Source organism: Mus pahari, chromosome 1, assembly GCF_900095145.1.
Source record: "Mus pahari chromosome 1, PAHARI_EIJ_v1.1, whole genome shotgun sequence".
Taxonomy (NCBI): Eukaryota; Metazoa; Chordata; class Mammalia; order Rodentia; family Muridae; genus Mus; species Mus pahari.
In genome coordinates, this window is record NC_034590.1 from 155,266,979 (window position 1) to 155,285,013 (window position 18,035).

Here is an 18,035-nt window from a genome sequence, read left to right on the forward strand (position 1 = left end):
GAAGAAGAAGAAGAAGAAGAAGAAGAAGAAGAAGAAGAAGAAGAAGAAGAAGAAGAAGAAGAAGAAGAAGAAGAAGAAGAAGAAGAAGAAACAACTGGAGTTGCAGGTGGCTGTGAGTCATACAACATGGTGCTGGGAACTAAACCCTGGTCCTTTGTGCCCTTAACCACTGAGCCATCCCTCCACCTCCCAGGAAAGGTACTTGGAATGCATATATTTGAAAAAGTGTGGATGGTGTGGAAATTGTGACTTTTTGATGTATGTGTAACATCAATGTCACACACACACACAAACTCCATAAAGTGGGGGAAGGATGTTTGCTGTCCCTCAAGTGTATTCTACCACTAGCAGTCAATTAACTTGTAAATCTGTCTCAAACACTTTTTTCACTTAACAATCTGGGATGTCTTTCCTGACCTAATAATTCTCTTGAAATTGATGATACAACAGGCAATAAAATGCTGCTGAACCAGGAAACACCTTGTAAAGGGAAAGGCAGCAGAGAAGCCATCTTGGCTTGTCCTCCTCAGCGTCTGTGTAGATGCAGCCCGTGCAGCGAGCCCCCAGAGGAAGCAGCCTCGGGATCTGCTCTTCCTCACTGCTCACCAGCCTGGAGGACTCATAAATCCTGGTTTTCTATATCCCCACGCCTGGCCCCAGCCCACCGACCCAGCCCAGCCCCCATTCTTTTCCTCCAGGACCCACTTCACTTCTGTCTGGAGGCAGCCTGCCTTTTCTCTGTGAGACTGTCAGACTGGCCTCACTGTCTTCTTCGGGGATCATGGGAAACTTTTTAGAGATTGCTAAACTTCAGCGCTGAATCCATTTCATCTCAGGCCTGTAAATCCCAACAGCATCAGACACCCCCACCCCCAACTCCTACCTTTGTTTGTCAGGGACTGCAGCTTAAGCCTTTAGCTGGGAGAAAATTCCTGCAGGGACAGATTCTTGGAGCTAACTAGAAGCCAAGCCCCTCCACACTTTGTTCTCCTGGCCCCTTATCCACGGTCCTATCTAGAATCCAGTGCTGCTCTGTAAGTCTGCAATTTATTGCACCGAAGAATGCAAAGAGCAGCTGAGACACCATTTCTGAACATGCACCAAATAAAACCATTGGAGGCTGAGTTACTTTTTAGTTTGTGGGTAGAAGTAAAACAATGTGTCAAAGACAGATGATTAACTTGAATATATATTACCACTGCTTAATGAGAGGGTCTTGAGAAGGTGAAGAGGCGGCCCCCTTAAGAGAAGCGGTATACACTGCTCTTCCCAGGACTTGAGTTCAGTTCCTAGCACTCACTTCTGCTAGCTCGCCGGTCCTTATAACTCCAGCTCCAAGGAATGAGCCATACTCTTTTTGGATTCTGCTGGTACTGTAGACAACCCACAAACCCACATACATATGCATATACTTAAAAAATGCAAATAAAAAATCTTTTAAAAAATTTAATAGAATTTTTGTGTCAGCCAATAAAGCTGTTTTTCTTTCTTTTTAGGATTTTGGGTTTTGTTTGCTTGTGTAGCCTAGGCCATGAACTTACTAAGTTGCTAAGACTGGCTTTTAACTCCTGCCCCTCTTGCCTTTACCTTCCAAGTGCAGGGGTTACAGACATGTAGCACTGTGCATAGCTACAGAAAACCTTTCATGAGGAATATTGTTATGCAGCCCACACTGGCCTGGAACTCAGCATTCTTCCTGCTTTCGTCTCAGAAGTACTGACATTATAGGCACGTGCCAGTGGTAATCGACCTTTTTGCGGGGGGGTCACACCTGGCTTCTTCTGTCCCACTTGGTGAACCCACACTTTGGTTTATATTTGTTGACTTGCTTTCTGGTCTTATGGATGGATGTGTCGTTTTTAATAGTCCATGGTGGGGCTATCCAGGCAGTGTGAATGTCACATCATACCCACCATCAGGAAACCGGAGAGATGAATACCATGTTACATTGTAACATGGTCTTGAGTCCCTGGGAGCAAGGGATGGAAAGTTATGGCTGAGAAGGGATGTGTATAGGCTAGAAATGGCCCCATGAGTAAAAGCATCTATGTTACAAGCCTGAATCCTGACTTTGATCCCTTGGCTCTGCAAAGAGGTGGTATCAAAGGCGTGAGCCAACCCCACAAAGTTGTTCTCTGACCTCCACATGCCACCCTAATAATAAATTTAAAAATTATATAGACTATTAACCTTTAAAAAGGAGTGGTATATGTAGGTGTTGAATTGGCAAGGGGTGGGGCTGTGGCCGTTAGTGTTAATCATCAGCTCGACAGAGTATACTGTCTTGGGACAACAGGACTCTGGCATCTTAATCTTATTGATTGGTGTGGGAGATCCATCTTAACTGAGGGTAGGACCATTCCCTGGACTGGGAGTTCAGCACTGTTTCACAAGGAGAAGATGGATAATCACTAAGGCACGTGCACTGTTTGCACTGTTCCCCTTCTGAACGGGGACACAATGTGACCATTTCCTTGGGGGGGGGGAGTGCAACTGTGGATACAATACAACCACACACTTCAAGCTCCTGCTGCCTCCCTTTCCCTATGTTAACAGTTCAGTACCTTGAACTGTCAGCTAGAATAACCCTTTCCTTTTTAAAGTTGCTTTTGTTAGAGTATTTTATCCCTGTAACAGGAAAAGAAGCACACACTCCCTGTGTGCCTCTGCTTTCTGTGCCTCACCCTCTACCAAGCTGAATCTCTGCTCAGCACGCATCCTTCCTGCCAGTTGTGTGTTCAGCATGTGTGCTCTACTCCCTGTTTCTAGGACTTCCCTGTCTTCTAAGTTTGTTTAAGCTGAATGAATCCAGTCTTCTGGCTTCAGCCCTGGCAATGAAGCTGAAGTGCTGGTCTGAGTGATTGCAAGTCCCGTCTGCTCGAGGCTGTCTGAGCTGCCTTGGTGCCTGTCATCGTCTGTGTGTGCCTCGCACATTAATTAAGTAGTTTGGATTTCAGTACACACACACACTCACGCATACATAAAACATGCTTTTTGACAATACTCGACGTATTTTTAAATTTTACCATTAACTCTTATTTTAGTTAGATGTAGTGGATCACCCCTGTAATCCCAGCACTTGGGGGTTAGAGGGAGGCTGAGGCAGAAAGATTGCTCTGAGTTTAATGTGAGTCTAGGCTATACAATAAGTTCTAGGGCTAACCTGGCTTGAGAATCTGAGAGAGACCAACTCAATACAACAGTAAAGAAGTGACAACAAAAGCCAGGCATAGTGGCATGGATTTAATCCTAGTACTGGGAAGGCAGAGGCAGGAAGAGGAGGAGCCAACCTGGACTACGTACTAAGTTCCAAGCCAGCCAGGGCTACATAGAAAGACCCTGTTTCAAAAACAAGCAAATAAACAGAAAGCAACAAACAAAAAAGGGGGAGGGGAACCTCACCGCTTTTATTTTTCAGAAGTGCTGGTTGCAGCCCACTAAATATACTAAATACACTTTAAGACCCAATCACGAGTGCCGGAAAGTGACTTAGCAGTTAAGACAACTCGTTGCTCTTACAGAGGACCTGGGTTTGATTCTTAGCACCCACGTGGTGGCTGTGATCTCCCAGTCTAGGAGACCTGACCTCTTCTGACCCCTGGGTCACAGACATCCAGGCAGGTAAAACACTCATACATATAAAGCAATAAGATAACCCAGTTGTGAGAATCACCCATTACTTATTAGAAACATTCAATCTGTTGGCATGAAGGGTACTTCTAGAATGAATATAAAAAGACTCAGTCATGACCCTCTCAACCTGGAGCCTTAGCCTCGGCCCCCACACAGTTCTGCTTTCAAATTTGTCTCTGTAAGAACCCTTCCTCTCCAGACCCTCACATCACTTACATCAACACAGGTAACATGGAATTTGAGACCCAGGATTTGACACACCAGGCCCTTTCCTGTCATAGCCAATTACGTTCTTAGCAAGTGTAAAACCTTAAAGAAAGGCAACTGGTGGCTTCTGTCCTGTTGACCTTCCTACTGATAACTAATTAACAGCTCCAGACATGGCATTAAAACCATAATTATATGTAGGCATTACGAAACAATCAAAAGCAGCAGAAACCGAAGAGGACGTGACTCAAAACAAGAAAATGCAACTCGACCACATTTGTATTTACCCATTTACTCCCTGAGACAATTTCCAGCCTTTGACAAGTAAGGGAATAAAATAACAGAAGACAGCCGACAAGTATAAGGGAGGACTCCTGGCAGGGAAGACCCCCAACACCAATGGAGAAATCCCCTCAGATCCTATGCACACCAGTGAAGACAGCCTCCCAGGGAGGAGCTTCACTGGCCTCCAGTTTTCACAGAAACCTGACACTTGAGGAGAGAAGGCCTCCTAAGTTCAGGGACCACACCCTAGGGCCAAGGTCCAAAACTAAAACAGACTGGACCCAACTGCCCCAAGACAGAGAAGGAACTGGTGAGGCTGGTGAGAGGAGGGGAGAGAGAAAGCAGTGGAATGGCCAGGCCTCTGGCTTGCAAGGGGTTGGGGACAGCTACAAAGTAACTACTTCTCCGCTGGATGGAAGTGTTTGCAAATGTCCATCCAACAGGAGCAGTGTCTATAAATCTGTGACTTGGGGACCATCCAGTGACAGTCTAGTGGGGCGTCTCTGTAAGGGGAAGGGGAGTCGGTGGATCTCACAAAACACACACACGCACACACACTCTAGTGTATAAGCACTTACTATATTTATTCCAGCCATGTGAGCAATATCTTTTTTTGTTTGTTTGTTTTCGAGACAGGGTTTCTCTGTGTAGCCCTGGCTGTCCTGGAACTCACTTTGTAGACCAGGCTGGCCTCAAACTCAGAAATCTGCCTGCCTCTGCCTCCCAAGTGCTGGGATTAAAGGTGTGCGCCACCATTGCCCGGTGAGCAATATCTTTAAAAACATTTTTTTTTAATGTGGACACATGTTTTGCTTGCATGTCTGTGTGTGCTCCATACATGCCCACTTCTTCCAAAGGAAGAATTACAGGAGGTCAGGAGCCATGATGGTGCTTGGAACTAAACCTGAGCCCTCTGCAAGAGCAGCAAGATTTCTTAGCCACTGAGCCAGTCCCATGGATAATAAATATCATGGCTTAGCTAAGACAGAATCTAAAGCTCCGAGAATCTAAGCCTAAAATGACACAGTTGGTAAATTCTGGGGCTGAGATTTGAACTCAAGGCATGCTCACTCTAACACTTGGTTTCCTCCCACAGTACCTGCTGTTGCTAGGTAACGGGCTGTAAAGTTCATGTCTGGTACTCAAAGACAGCTACTAGCACAATAGGGAGCCTAGAGATTTCTATGGAGGATGAGCTCTGACTTTGGGCTGCCATCAGACGCAGAGATGTCATAAGAGACACAGAGAGCCCCACGAGGAACCCCCAGGGACACAAAGACAGAGCTGTGAAAGTACAAAGGGTAAGGTGGAACCAAGCCGGATTCAGAGAGATCAGAGGGCACATTACAGCACACTAAACAATAAATAAACACCCTGGGGATAGGACGCTTCCAACAATAAGGAACTGCAGGTAGGGAACAAAGTTCACCCACGGATGTGGGAGAGGGAAGAGGAGCGAATCCCAGCCCACAGGAAGGATCACAGTCAGACTTTTCTCTTTTGAGTTGTGAGGAATTTAGATGTCACCTAATCCCGATCATTTCAGAGAGAAAATAAATTCACAGAAAGAAAAGAAGAAAGATTAGCTGCTGAATTTCTCAGCCTCCTGACTGAAGCCAGGTTTGATCTCATTTTTATCTTTGAAAGAGTAGATAAGTGGAGCCAGCTTTGTCCAAAGAGTAGCTTGGAAATTTTAAGGTCTATCAAGCCAAGGAACATGGGATAAAGACTGTGCAGGACGAGTGGTGTGTGTGTGTGTGTGTGTGTGCCTCTCTCTCTCTGTGTGTGTGTGTGTGTGTGTGTGTTTGTATAAAATGCTGGCACATCTTGGGTTGAAACGGAACGGGAGTTTATCCCTTTGGTCTTTGATGACTCCAGAACAAACCTGAGCAGGAACCATTCTGTGGGAGCCCTAAGTGAGAAAGGAAGGTGGGTATGAGGGAGTCTTCCAGATCATTCCCTCTCTCCAATTCCATCCCTGATCCTCTAAACATAACCAGGACCCCCATGTCACAACTGGCTAGAACAACACAGGCTGTTTAGCCTGAGAAGAACACAACATATGAACAAGTTTATCAAATAATATACTGAAGACACAAGCAAGAGGAGTCCGTGTGATCAGACTCCTGACATTCCCACTCTGCAGATCACTGAGGGAAGGCTGTAGGCATGAGAGGGTGTGCACCTAACCTAACAAGCACAAGGCATGGTGACAAACTGAGATCCACCCCTGGATCCCATGGGAGTTCATTATGCCAGCTGTACTATTGAGAAAAGAAGAGCCAATGGTGTAAGTCAACACTTCTTTTCCACTGCACTTCTAAAGAAGTTTAGGGACCAAGAGAAATTTGCTGGAAAGGTAATTTTTTTTTTTAGCACTAACACCACAATGACAATTGTGCTGTCCCTGCAAGAATAAAAACATTAGCATAAGGATGGAAAGAGGTTTGCAACTGGGGGCAGCTGACAACCAAGAGAGAAAAAAAACTCCCATGAGAGGTTGTCTTGGTTGAGGGCCAGGCACATCATTTGTGACACTGTGTGTAATGTCGCTCTGCAAGGCACCAGGTCAGTCTCACGAAAACACATTCAGGGGGCCAAGGTTCTAAACATACATCAGCAGGCATGGTCATGCTACCCCATCCATGTAACCCATTCCCAGGATTCATTTTTCTCCCCTCCCCCAGAAGGCCGGCTGGATCCCTACCTTGAAGCTTTTTCCTTCCCTGCACAAACTCCGAGCGTCTCAGGGTACTGGGAGCTGTGCGGCGGAAGCAGCTATTCCTTTGCCACAGCTCTGAACCAGTGAACACTCTCATCCCCCCCGGGGGCCAGGGACTTTCTAGTGCAGGGGCCCCAGCAAGCCCAAAGTTATGTTCTCCTTGCTGGCCCCCAGGATGCTGCGGCAGACTTTCAGAGATGGCTCCTGGGCCTCTGGGGGCCCTCATTCCCAGTCTGTCAATGTCGTCATACGCCGAATCCTCTCCTCGATAGAGAGAAGCAACTTGTCTATAACAATGCGACTCAGAGTTTGTAGAGGAAGCATCGTCATAGCCTTTATTTTCTGCATCAGAAGCAGCCACATCCACAGGACAGTCAGCTTTTGCTTTGGGGTAGATTCTGTTACTTTGGCAAACCTTCCTGTCTTCTTCATAGTATCTAAGAAATTCTTCACCTCCGGTGAACCCATTCAAATCTGGACGCTCCAGAGACTCACCGTTGGTATAAGGCCCAGGAACGTGACACGAACACGTGTGATCTCTATAATCTAAGTTAATTCCTTTATAATCCTCAAGACTGTAATTAAAATTCCTCAGGTCCATGTACCAGTTCTGAGGTTGATATAAATTCTCCAGAGAGTCACCCAAATCCCTGTAGCCATTCCTGTGTTTGACTTTTTGTAGGTCCTTGGGATTATAAATCAGATCCTTCCACTCTACACAGCCATTCACTGTCCCACATCCTCCAGCCTCCAGGATCCCAGCTGGGCTTCCCACAAGTGAACGTCTCTCTGTCCCAGGCCCGAGATTCATACACTCTGTGTCTTCTCCATTCCTGTAAGCAGCGGAGCCTGCTGGGAAGAGACCCTCCTTTCCACTTCGATTTGATTCTCCCGAGTCCATATAGTCTGGTTCACTCTGCTCAAAATCCCAGTACCCACAATCCCTTTTTCTGTAGGGCCGATTCCGCCTTTTGCCCCGGCACGTAGCGTCCAGGCCATTTTCTGGGTGGAGCCCACCTGGGTCTGTAAGGCTCCTTTTCCTGAGGCTCCTGCAGTCTTCATACTCCCAGTTGGAGCCCCGAGGCCCTTTCCGCTCAGCGACCCTTTCCCTCCCAATGTCACGTGTCTCACTCATGTTCAGTAGGATCACTGGCTTCGCTTCTCTGTTCCATGAGCTCGGGGTTGGGCTGAAACTCGAACAGGTGCAGTCTAGCCTAAGGCTGGATCTGTCCTTAAAATGTCTCCCACAGCACTGGAGTCTTCCTGTTGCTCTGGCTGGAGTGCCAGGCGCTGTGGAGTCATTTCAACTTCAGGATCCAATCAGTGAGCTACTCTATCTTCTCCTCAGGGGCCAGGAGATAATTAGTAACTAGAATCCATGCGATTGGTGTTGGCAGTATTGTTGGTGTTTCCCTGAGCTGGTCAGACTGGCTTGGCTGCTTTATGCGCTGAAGGTACAGGCATTCAGATGCCCTCAAGGACTTGTAGAAAAGGTGATTGATGTGAAAGAGAAAGAGCTCGCTTTCAGAGCCCAGGATGGGGTCTTATGTCAATCTGCAGACTCACTTTCAGGTAGCCACTGGATGAAACCAGATGCTTACACCCGCAGCTCCAACGGGGCCTCTAGACCCCACCAAGCCGAGGTTGTCTTCTCTGAGGAGCACAGCTCCCCTGCCCTGAGGGTTTCACTCCTGTGAGGTTCCAGGAACCAGGCAGTACACACTCAAACCCCCAGCCACACAAGCTCTGGCTGCCAGAAGCCACCACACTGAAGGAAGAACAGGTTCTCCCATCACTTTCTCTGTTGTGTCAGTCACAGTGTGAAATGTCTTGTCCTCTTACCTTAGATACTCTTATCAGAAAGTATCAACACCATCCATCTTCTAAAATTATTTTCTATCCAAGTTATATACTATGTTTAAGAACTAAAGAATGTGGCTAGCCTCATAAAGGACAGCTTGGATGTGCCTATGAGAACAAGTTTCCGGTAGGCAGGCAGGCAGGCAGGCAGGCAGGCAGGCAGGCAGGCAGGCAGGCAGGCAGACAGNCAGACAGACAGACAGACAAGACAGGTCTCACACATAAACACTGAGAAGAGAAATGCTCACTTGGGACATCACAAGAACTATACACTATAAAGCAAAAGGCATGGGCTGGAGAGAAGATGGCTCAGCAGTTAAGAGCACTGACTGCTCTTCCAGAGGTCCTGAGTTCAAATCCCAGCAACCACATGGTGGCTCATAACCATCTGGGATAGGATCTAATGCCCTCTTCTGGTGTGTCTGAAGACAGCTACAGTGAACTCACATATATAAACTACACAAATAATTCTTTTTTAAAAAAAAAAAAGCAAAAAGCATATGGCATGTACTATGTAACAAACACAGTTGACAACAGCGATAGAGTCAAGCCTTCATGTGTAGGGAGAGGTTTCACCCTGGCTTCCAATGGCTGCTCTTCCAGCTACCTGCTCCGCCATTAGATATAGAGAATAGTATCTTTAGCTTTTTCTAACTCATAGTATTAGAGTGGTATAAAGAACTCTGAGAGACTGGAGTAGTGTGCCCTGTCCATAATTCAGTGTTTATCTTCTTACCTATATACTGCATGTTCCCTTCAGGACTCAGCTGGTCCATCTACAAGATGGCCTCCGTGACTCCTCGGAATCTTCCAGCTCTGGCAGCCCTCGGTTCTACTTTGCCCTCACAACTTCCTAGGTGAGCTCTTAAAAACCACGGGTGTCTCCCTTGGCTGGTACATACACACCAGGCACACATGCAGTTATTAATCTGGATCTCCAAGCCTCTCGTTCCATTTGATTTTATTGTTGTTGCTTGAGACAGAAATCTGTGTAGCTCTGACAGTCTTGGAACTCGATGGGTAGACCAGGCTGGCCTCAAACTCCCAGAGTCCTATCGCTACCGCCTGAGATTAAAGGTGTGCAGCATCACACGGCCTCCTCTCTTTTTGAGAAAGGGGCTCACTAAGGTGGGTAGGCTGGTGTTGAACTCACTCTGTAGCCCATACAGTCTTTGAATTTATAAGCCTCCTTCCTCACCCTCTTGAGTAAGTTGAGTTTTCAGGTCTGTGCCACCCTGCTTGGGGTTTGTCCACAAAGGGATTCTCTTTGGTTCATCAAAACTTCTGCTCTCCCCTGAGATTCAGCCCATATGTATCCTTCTCATGAATTTTTCCATCGGCAGCAGTGACAGTCCCAGCCATTCTAACTTCAGTGTGTGTGTATATATGTGTGTGTGTGCCTATGTGCATGTGCATATGTGTGTGTGCCTGGGTACATGCGTGTATGTACATGTATATGTTGTGTGCCTGAGTGCATGTGCATATGTGTGTGTGTGTGCGCCTGGGTACATGCATGTATGCACATGTATATGTTATGTGCCTGTGTGTATGTGCATATGTGTGTATGCCTGGGTACATGCATGTATGCACATGTATATGTTGTATGCCTGTGTGCATGTGCATATGTGTGTGTGCCTGGGTACATGTGTAAATGCACATGTATATGTTGTATGCCTGTGTGCATGTGTATATGTGTGTGTGCCTGGACACATGTGTATATGTGTGCAATTGAGTGAGCATGAACATGCATGTACAAGCTATGGTGCTAGAAGTCAAAAAAGAAATCGAGTTTGACTTTCACTATCCTTCAACGTAAGCAAGCAATTATTATTATTTTTACCACACATAAAGCAATAATCCAGTTGCGTATAGTGAGGAATGGCTCGAATTCCAGCACTTGGCAGGAAGATTGGGAGTTCAAAGTCATTCTGGCTAAACAGCAAGTCCAAAGCCAGTGTGAGCTTCATGAGACTCTGGGTGCTGGTATAACTGGGCTATGATCACATACACTGCTACATGAAGCCAGGTCTGCTTGACTTCATGCACCAGATAAAACCAGTTACACCTAATGTGGACATTTTAGCACATTCCCATGCTCCCATGGTGCAGTTCAGCAACGAATGCTCTCCTGCCTACACTGCCACACCCTCATCTCCAGTCTTGACTTACCTGACCTCCCCGCACAAGGCAGCTGCTCACCCGCCAGGACACTGACATCCAGATCCCCACGGGAGCACACAGGACCACTGTGCTGACCGTGTCGGGAATCTCGATGGTTAAGACAGTGATTTGCTCACCAAACAGGTAACAATATTTACAAGGACAGCTTTATGCAGAACAACAGCAAAATCTATAGAGAACTCACCAGACAACGAAGCTGGTTTTATTTTTATTTTTGAGACAGGGTCTCACTATGTAGACTAGGCTAGTCTGAAATCCTCCTGTCTCTGACTCTTGAGTCCTGAGATTAAAGGAACTTGCCACTACATCTGGCCATTTGCCTGCCTGCCAGCCTTCCTTTCCTTCCTTCTCTCTCTTTCTGTCTGTCTCTCATTCTCTCTCTCTCTCTCTCTCTCTCTCTCTCTCTCTCTCTCTCCTCTCTGATTTACTTTATTTTTAAAGTTCTATGTACTTGTGTCTCTCTGTTGAGCATATGTCCTTGATTGTAGATACCAATGCTCTCCAGCCATCATGTGGGTGCTAAAAACAGACCCCGGATCCCCTTCCAGAGCAATCCGTGTTAACTGCTAAGACATCTCTTTGGCCCCAGCGGTTAATTTCTTATGTGTGAAATGAAGACATTGATGGTCTCTCTGCTTTTAAGTCTAAAATCCGATGATCTTGCTTATTTCTAATCCAACTGAAAACAAAGGTTAATTTCCTTTTCAGAAAGGCGCACACCTTTTAGCCCAGCACTAGGGAGTTTGTGGCAGCCTGGTCTACACAGCAAGTTTTAGGCCAGCCAGGGACACATAGGGAGACTCAGAGTTAAGAGCAAACCAAAACAATAAAAAGATTAATCACTCTAGTTGGGCACTGTGCTATCAGGCTGTACTAACTGCAGCGGGTGATTCTGGGAGGAGGGTGGATCCTGAAACTTGAGACCTGCTAGAGCTACACGTGAGATAGTGTTTAAAAATGGGGAAAGGCGGGGTCTAGCTCAGCAGGTAAAGGCAGCTGCCAGCCAATCTGCTAACTGAGTCAACCTGGCAAGGCTGAAGGTGAGACCTGACTCCTGAAAGTTGTCCCCTGACCTCCACCCACATATACATGCCAGGACACATATACATGAACATCATTTTTAAATTTCAGAGGGGGGGGCTGGTAAGCTAGCTCAGCTGGTAAAGGTGCTTGTCGCCAAGCCCCCCCCCACACACATGCACACGTACACACGCACATGAGAGAGAGAGAGAGAGAGACAGAGAGACAGAGAGAGACAGAGACAGAGACAGAGACAGAGACAGAGACTGTTTGGGAAAACAAGTTCTCTAGCAACAGTATCTTTGATAGAGCAGTCAAGATAAGGAAAGCATGGCTGGTAGGTCAGCCAAGGGAAGAGATAAGGAAAAGGGAAAGCTACATTAGAAGTAAGAAGACAGGTCTTATGGATGCCAGAGGAAGACACTGTGTGAAACGGAGAGGAGCTACCTACCGCAGGGGAAGTGAGCTGGGTCAGTGTTTGTGGTTTGTGCTGGGGGCTCAATACAGGACTTCCCGCACTCTGCCATTGAGTGGTCTATACCCCTGGCCTTGCATCTTTGGCTAGACAGGAACTTGCTATATAGACCAGGCTAGCCCAGAACTCAGACTTAAAGGCATGATCCACCATATCTGGCTTCCCCATGGCTTTGACCGGTTAACTTTCTCCATTGAGAGTCTTTCTTCTCCTCCACTCCCAACCCTGCACTGGTTTACACCCTCAGTGCCCCACATGACACTGGGAGGGCTCTAATGCTAAGCTCTGAATCACAATCCTCTCCAATCCCTGTTAGCTAGTGCGTGGACGGGCTCAGGAAGGCTGGAGCTAGGGGTTGCAGAGACAGCCAGGAATGTGTTTGCCAATCGAGCATGAGGACTGAAGTTTGATCCCTAGAACACACCACAAAAGCTGGGTGCTAACCTTTAGGTTTCTAAAATCGGGAGGTGGAGACAGGTGGCTCACTGGTCACTGGAGCTTCCTTCCTTGCCAGTACAGCCTGACTGGAAAACTGCAGGCCAGCGAGATGCTGTCTCAGAAACAAGGCAGAGGACAGAGAACACCTGGGCCACAGAACCCAAGGCTGACACACACACACACACACACACACACACACGGACACACACGGACACACACGGACACACGGACACGGACACACACAGACAGCACCAGCAGTGTGGTTCCAACTTATTCAATACAGCTACCTGTAGTAGGTTGGTCTAGACAGGGCACACTCAGGGACTGCCGGCATGATGGGGTCTCAGTTCAAGCTCTTTTGTTATGCCCCGCAAAGTCCATAATCTCTGAAGTACCTGGGTCTACTGAAATTTCCCACCCTTTGCCTGACCCTAAGCATGAGGAAATAAGTGTGTGCAAAGTCACCCTACAAACTGCGCAGAACTGTGACTCACCGATCAATCATAATCAAATAAGCAATCCTAAGCTCCATTAAACCATGAGCCCTAGAAGGAAGAACCAGTTACTATTCTGAATGGACAGACTATTCATAGTTGCAGACTATGTTTGCTGTTTTGCACCAGGATAAAATCCAGTTGACTTAGGTAATTTGTACCGAGCCAACACCCTGGAGCAGATGCCACGTGGGTTAAGGATACTTGCTCTCTTCCTGTGTACCGAGTAGAAAAAGGGAAAGAGCAAACACAGACATGGATGCTCACAGTCAGCTATTGGATGGAACACAGGGTCCCCAATGGAGGAGCTAGAGAAAGTACCCAAGGAGCTGTAGGGGGCTGCAACCCTGTAGGTAGAACAACAATATGAACTAACCAGTACCTGCTGAGCTTGTGTCTCTAGCTGCATATGTAGCAGATGATGGCCTAATCGGCCATCACTGGGAAGAGAGGCCCCTTGGTCTTGCAAACTTTATATGACCCAACACAGGGGAAGGCCAGGGCCAAGAAGTGGGAGTGGGTGGGTAGAGGAGCAGGGGCGGGGGGAGGGCATAGGGAACTTTCCGGATAGCATTTGAAATGGAAAAAAAAAAAGAAAAAGGGAAAGATTATTATTGTCTTAACTTTTCTACTCCCTGCTGGGGATGATACCAGGGTAGAATGAAGGGCCTTGTGGTGCCTGAGCAAACACTCTTCCACTGAGCTACACCCTGGCTCTACACAAACTTTCATCATCTTAAACAACAACAACAACAAAGTACAAAAAAATTAGTTTGACTATCTTATTTATTTATTTATTTTCGAGACAGAGTTTCACTCTGTAGCCCTAGCTGGCCTGGAATCCAGAGCTCTCACTGGCTCTGCCCCCCAGTGTTGAGATTATCCATCCGTGTGCCACCACAACTGGCCCAGGTTTGGATAGTTTACTCTATTCTATTACTTGGAGAAAGAAATATTATACCAGAGACATTTCAAGCAGTTTTTAGAATGATATTTTTTATAGAGACAAAACCTGCCTTATATATTTTGAATATCTCTAGAATATTATAGATTGCTTTGCTGTTCCTTACTAGCAATCTTCAGATTGTTAATCTATTGGCTTTCTTTAGTGCCTTAGGTCCCACCCAACGTTTTTTGAAAATAGGACTTTCCTTAAAAACATACTCTGATCTCATTTACAAATCTTCGTTAAAAATCACTCTGAGGCTGAGTGCGGCAGCACACATGCCTGCTGTGGTAGCCCTCAGGGAGGCTAAAGCAGGACACTCAAAAGTTCAAGGCTGGAGCTGGGGAGATGGCTCAGTGGGTTAGAGGGCTTGCTGTACAAACAGATGAACGAGGCCCCAACACCCACAGCAAACAAACAAATGAGCCTGGCATAGTCACATGGGCCTGGAACCCCAGGACTGCAGGTTTGTGAATATGTGTGACTGGGAGTGGGGTCAGGAAGTAGGTTGAGGCAGGAAGCTTGCTGGCACTTGCTAGCCAGCTGGCCTAGCCAAACAACAGTGAGCTCTAGGCTCAGTGAGAAACCAACTCAAGCAGAGAAAGCAGAAAGTGGTAGAGCCACCCAACATCCTCCGATCTTAGCATACATGTGCCTGGGCACACATGAGTATACACATGCATATGCCATGCACACACACACACACATACACACACACACACACACACACACACACACACACACGTTCCAAGCCAGCCAGGATTATACAGTGAGACCCTGTTTCAAATGAACAGTCTTGTGCCTCTTGTTGACCTCTTTCCTGACATTATGTTAGCAACAAAAATGACAGAAGCTGGAAGCAAGGTTTATGCCAAGTGGGAGGCTGACTCACTCCATCATGAGGGCAAACTGAGAGTAACACTGAGAGTAATGCTGTAGGCTGTAGGCATGATTCAAAGGCTGCAGGACAGAAAGTGTGATTAACAAGAAGCCAATGTCAGTAGGATCACTAGAGTTTCCAGCATGCACGTGTGAGTAATCCTATGAATGCACCTTTCTTACTAACCAGGTGTGAGCCCATGCTTGGCTCACACTGAATGCCAGCGTTTGATGGGTGAGGAATGTATGCACATGGAGACTATGTGTCAAATTCAGGGGTGTGAGCCTCACCTAGAGATCAGAAAGAACTAGGACGGGCTAGAACTGGCCCCTCCCAGGGCCCCAGCAGGCAGCAGCTCTGCCTGGAACTTCTAAATGTAACAAGTTCTAAGAAATCCAATGTCATCTGGGGGAGGGGGGGCACACCTTTCCTTCCAGCACTCACAGGCAGAGGCTGGAGGATCTCTGTGAGTTCAAGGCCAACCTCCTCTACGCAGTAAGTTCCAAGATAACAGGGAAATTCTGTCTCAAAAAACTAAAAGGAGAAAACAGAAATGCAAATGTCTGAGGACTGACCTATGCTGTGCCTACTGCCTGGAGAGTCAAAAGGCTGCAACTGCACCTTGCTTAAAGGAAGCCCCTGACTTGTTGATCCTCAGCCCACGTGACTGGAACTCCATGAGGCAAACAGTACTTCTAGAAGGTTCATCACCCATACCCTGCTCTCAGCAATAAATAAAGATGTTTTCTAGATAACATTGGCTTGACCCGAGCCTACACCGAATGACATGGCCCCTCCCTACATCAGGACAATCTATAACTATGATGATAATTTGAAATGTAAAACTCCCAATTTCCAGTCAGCCTATGGATTTCCTATAATGAAATCTAAGTAATTTGGACCCTTCACAGAAGAAAAAAAAAGCTAAACAATTAGAAGAAATATCAAAAACATCTTAAAGACCATCCAAAGGCTGAGCTAATAATATATAATTATAGGCTATCAAAGGGTGCCACAGGCACGAGACGCACTCAGCAGTTAGAACACAGTCTGCCCCTAGAGCAACTCTGTAGGATTCCACATACCTACTTCAGGGGGCTCACAATTGCCTGGGTCTCCAGTCTGCCCCTAGAGCGACTCTAGGATTCCACATACCCACTTCAGGGGGCTCACAATTGCCTGGGTCTCCAGTCTGCCCCTAGAGCGACTCTAGGATTCCACATACCCACTTCAGGGGGCTCACAATTGCCTGTGTCTCCAGCTTCAGGGAGTCTTAGACACATACAGAGAGTTAAAACTAATAACAAAATGAAACCTTAAAAAAACCAACAACAGAGGAAAACTAGGACCTAAAACCACTGTATGAAGGTATTTGCCGATCTCTCCCAACCCTGAGCCTTAACTTTGTCAGTCACCTTCTGATGAACAGAAGTCAGACATGCACACCCAATAAAAAAAAAAATACATAAAAAAGCAATTAAAAAGCCCAAGAAAAATCAGGTAAGTCAACTAGAAAATGAGAGAAGAGACCAGGACTCTCCGATGAAAATCAAGCCTAACATTAGAGATGCTGGTTGGAGGAGCCCGCCACCATGATTAACCAGGAGTGGGACACACCCAGACCAGGGGAGAGGACTGGAGACACTCCCCACCCCGGAGAGTGCTCAGACAGTAATGGGCACGGGGCACAGGGCTTAGGGTGCAGGGTGCAGAGCTTAGGGCTCAGGGCATGGGGGTGGTGATGGATGGGTAGGTGGGGGCAGTCGCTTAACTCAGAGCTGTTGTTAAGTGTGTGTCTGGGAGACCATATGCTCCTGGCCTTGAATCCTCATAAAAACAATTCACACTTACAAATAAAATGCATACTAGTAAGTTTATTTACATTGCATGATTTATGCAAACTGAAACATCCTGCAACTCCAGTTCCGGGGCGGCTGAAGCTTTCCTTTCCCTTGATGTCCAAGAGTACCCACGTCCAAGGCATGTTCTCATTCATTCTCTCTCTGTTTCTCTCTGTCTCTCTCTGTGTGTCTGTCTCTCTGTCTCTCTCTGTCTCTGCCTCTGTCTCTGTCTCTCTCTCTCTCTTTCTCTCCCAGGCTGGCCTCAAACTCACAGAGATCCACTTGCCTGTGCCACTGCACACCACCACACCCAGTAAAAAGAAAAACTTAACAATGGAAAGGAACCTGAGGCATTGGGAACGATTGATGGGTTGCTTCTCGGCCTTTTGGCTAAGATCGGGTGAGAACCACTGACGGGTAGCATCAGATACAAAAACAAAACGAGCCAAAGCTGCTAGGGATGTTCTCATGGAGTCACAGTTCAGGGGCTTAGGAGCAGCAGCCACAGTGGAGTAGCTGTGTGGGCTGCACAGGCAAGCATGTTTTGCTGCAGTAACTGTCTGGTAAGTGACTGGCAATCTGAAGGACCCAGAGTCCAACCAAGCTCCAATGACAGAAGCGAGTCACCAGGGCGGCTGGAACTCCAAGCGCTCAGGTGGCTATGCTAAGCACCTATCCCATGGCTCAGGGACAAAGGCTCCCCTCAGCACAGGTGGCTGGTGGCCCGCCCAGTTACATTGCACTTGCTCTAGGACCCTTCCTCTCGCCTCATCTAAGAACTGGACTACATTCCTTAGCACGTTTCCTTTGGATAGAGGTCTCCTTACTTTCCCAGTTCCATCTGCTTTCTGTCTTTCAGAAAATGACTCAATTTTGGGTCTTCCAATATTTTTCCTTAGTAGATGTATCTAGGCAGTAGTGGCCCACGCCCTTAATCCCAGCACTTGGGAGGCAGAGGCGGAGGCAGAGGCAGAGGCAGAGGCAGAGGCAGAGGCAGAGGCAGAGGCAGAGGCAGAGGCAGAGGCAGAGGCAGAGGCAGAGGCAGAGGCAGAG

General features: G+C 47.1%; 1 protein-coding gene across 2 annotated transcripts in view; it reads right to left on the reverse strand.

Moving 5' to 3' along the window:
- Positions 1-18,035, reverse strand: part of Dnmbp (dynamin binding protein) — a 92,618-nt gene that overhangs the window by 30,689 nt on the left and 43,894 nt on the right. The window contains exon 1 of one of the 2 annotated variants that reach the window (XM_029541674.1): positions 6,833-8,099. The exons of the other annotated variant lie outside the window; for it this stretch is intronic. Within the exon in view, the coding sequence (XP_029397534.1) occupies positions 6,833-7,982 (1,150 nt within the window). The 5' untranslated portion in view covers positions 7,983-8,099. Of the gene's footprint in view, positions 1-6,832; positions 8,100-18,035 lie in introns of those variants that run through there. 2 annotated transcript variants of the gene reach the window in all.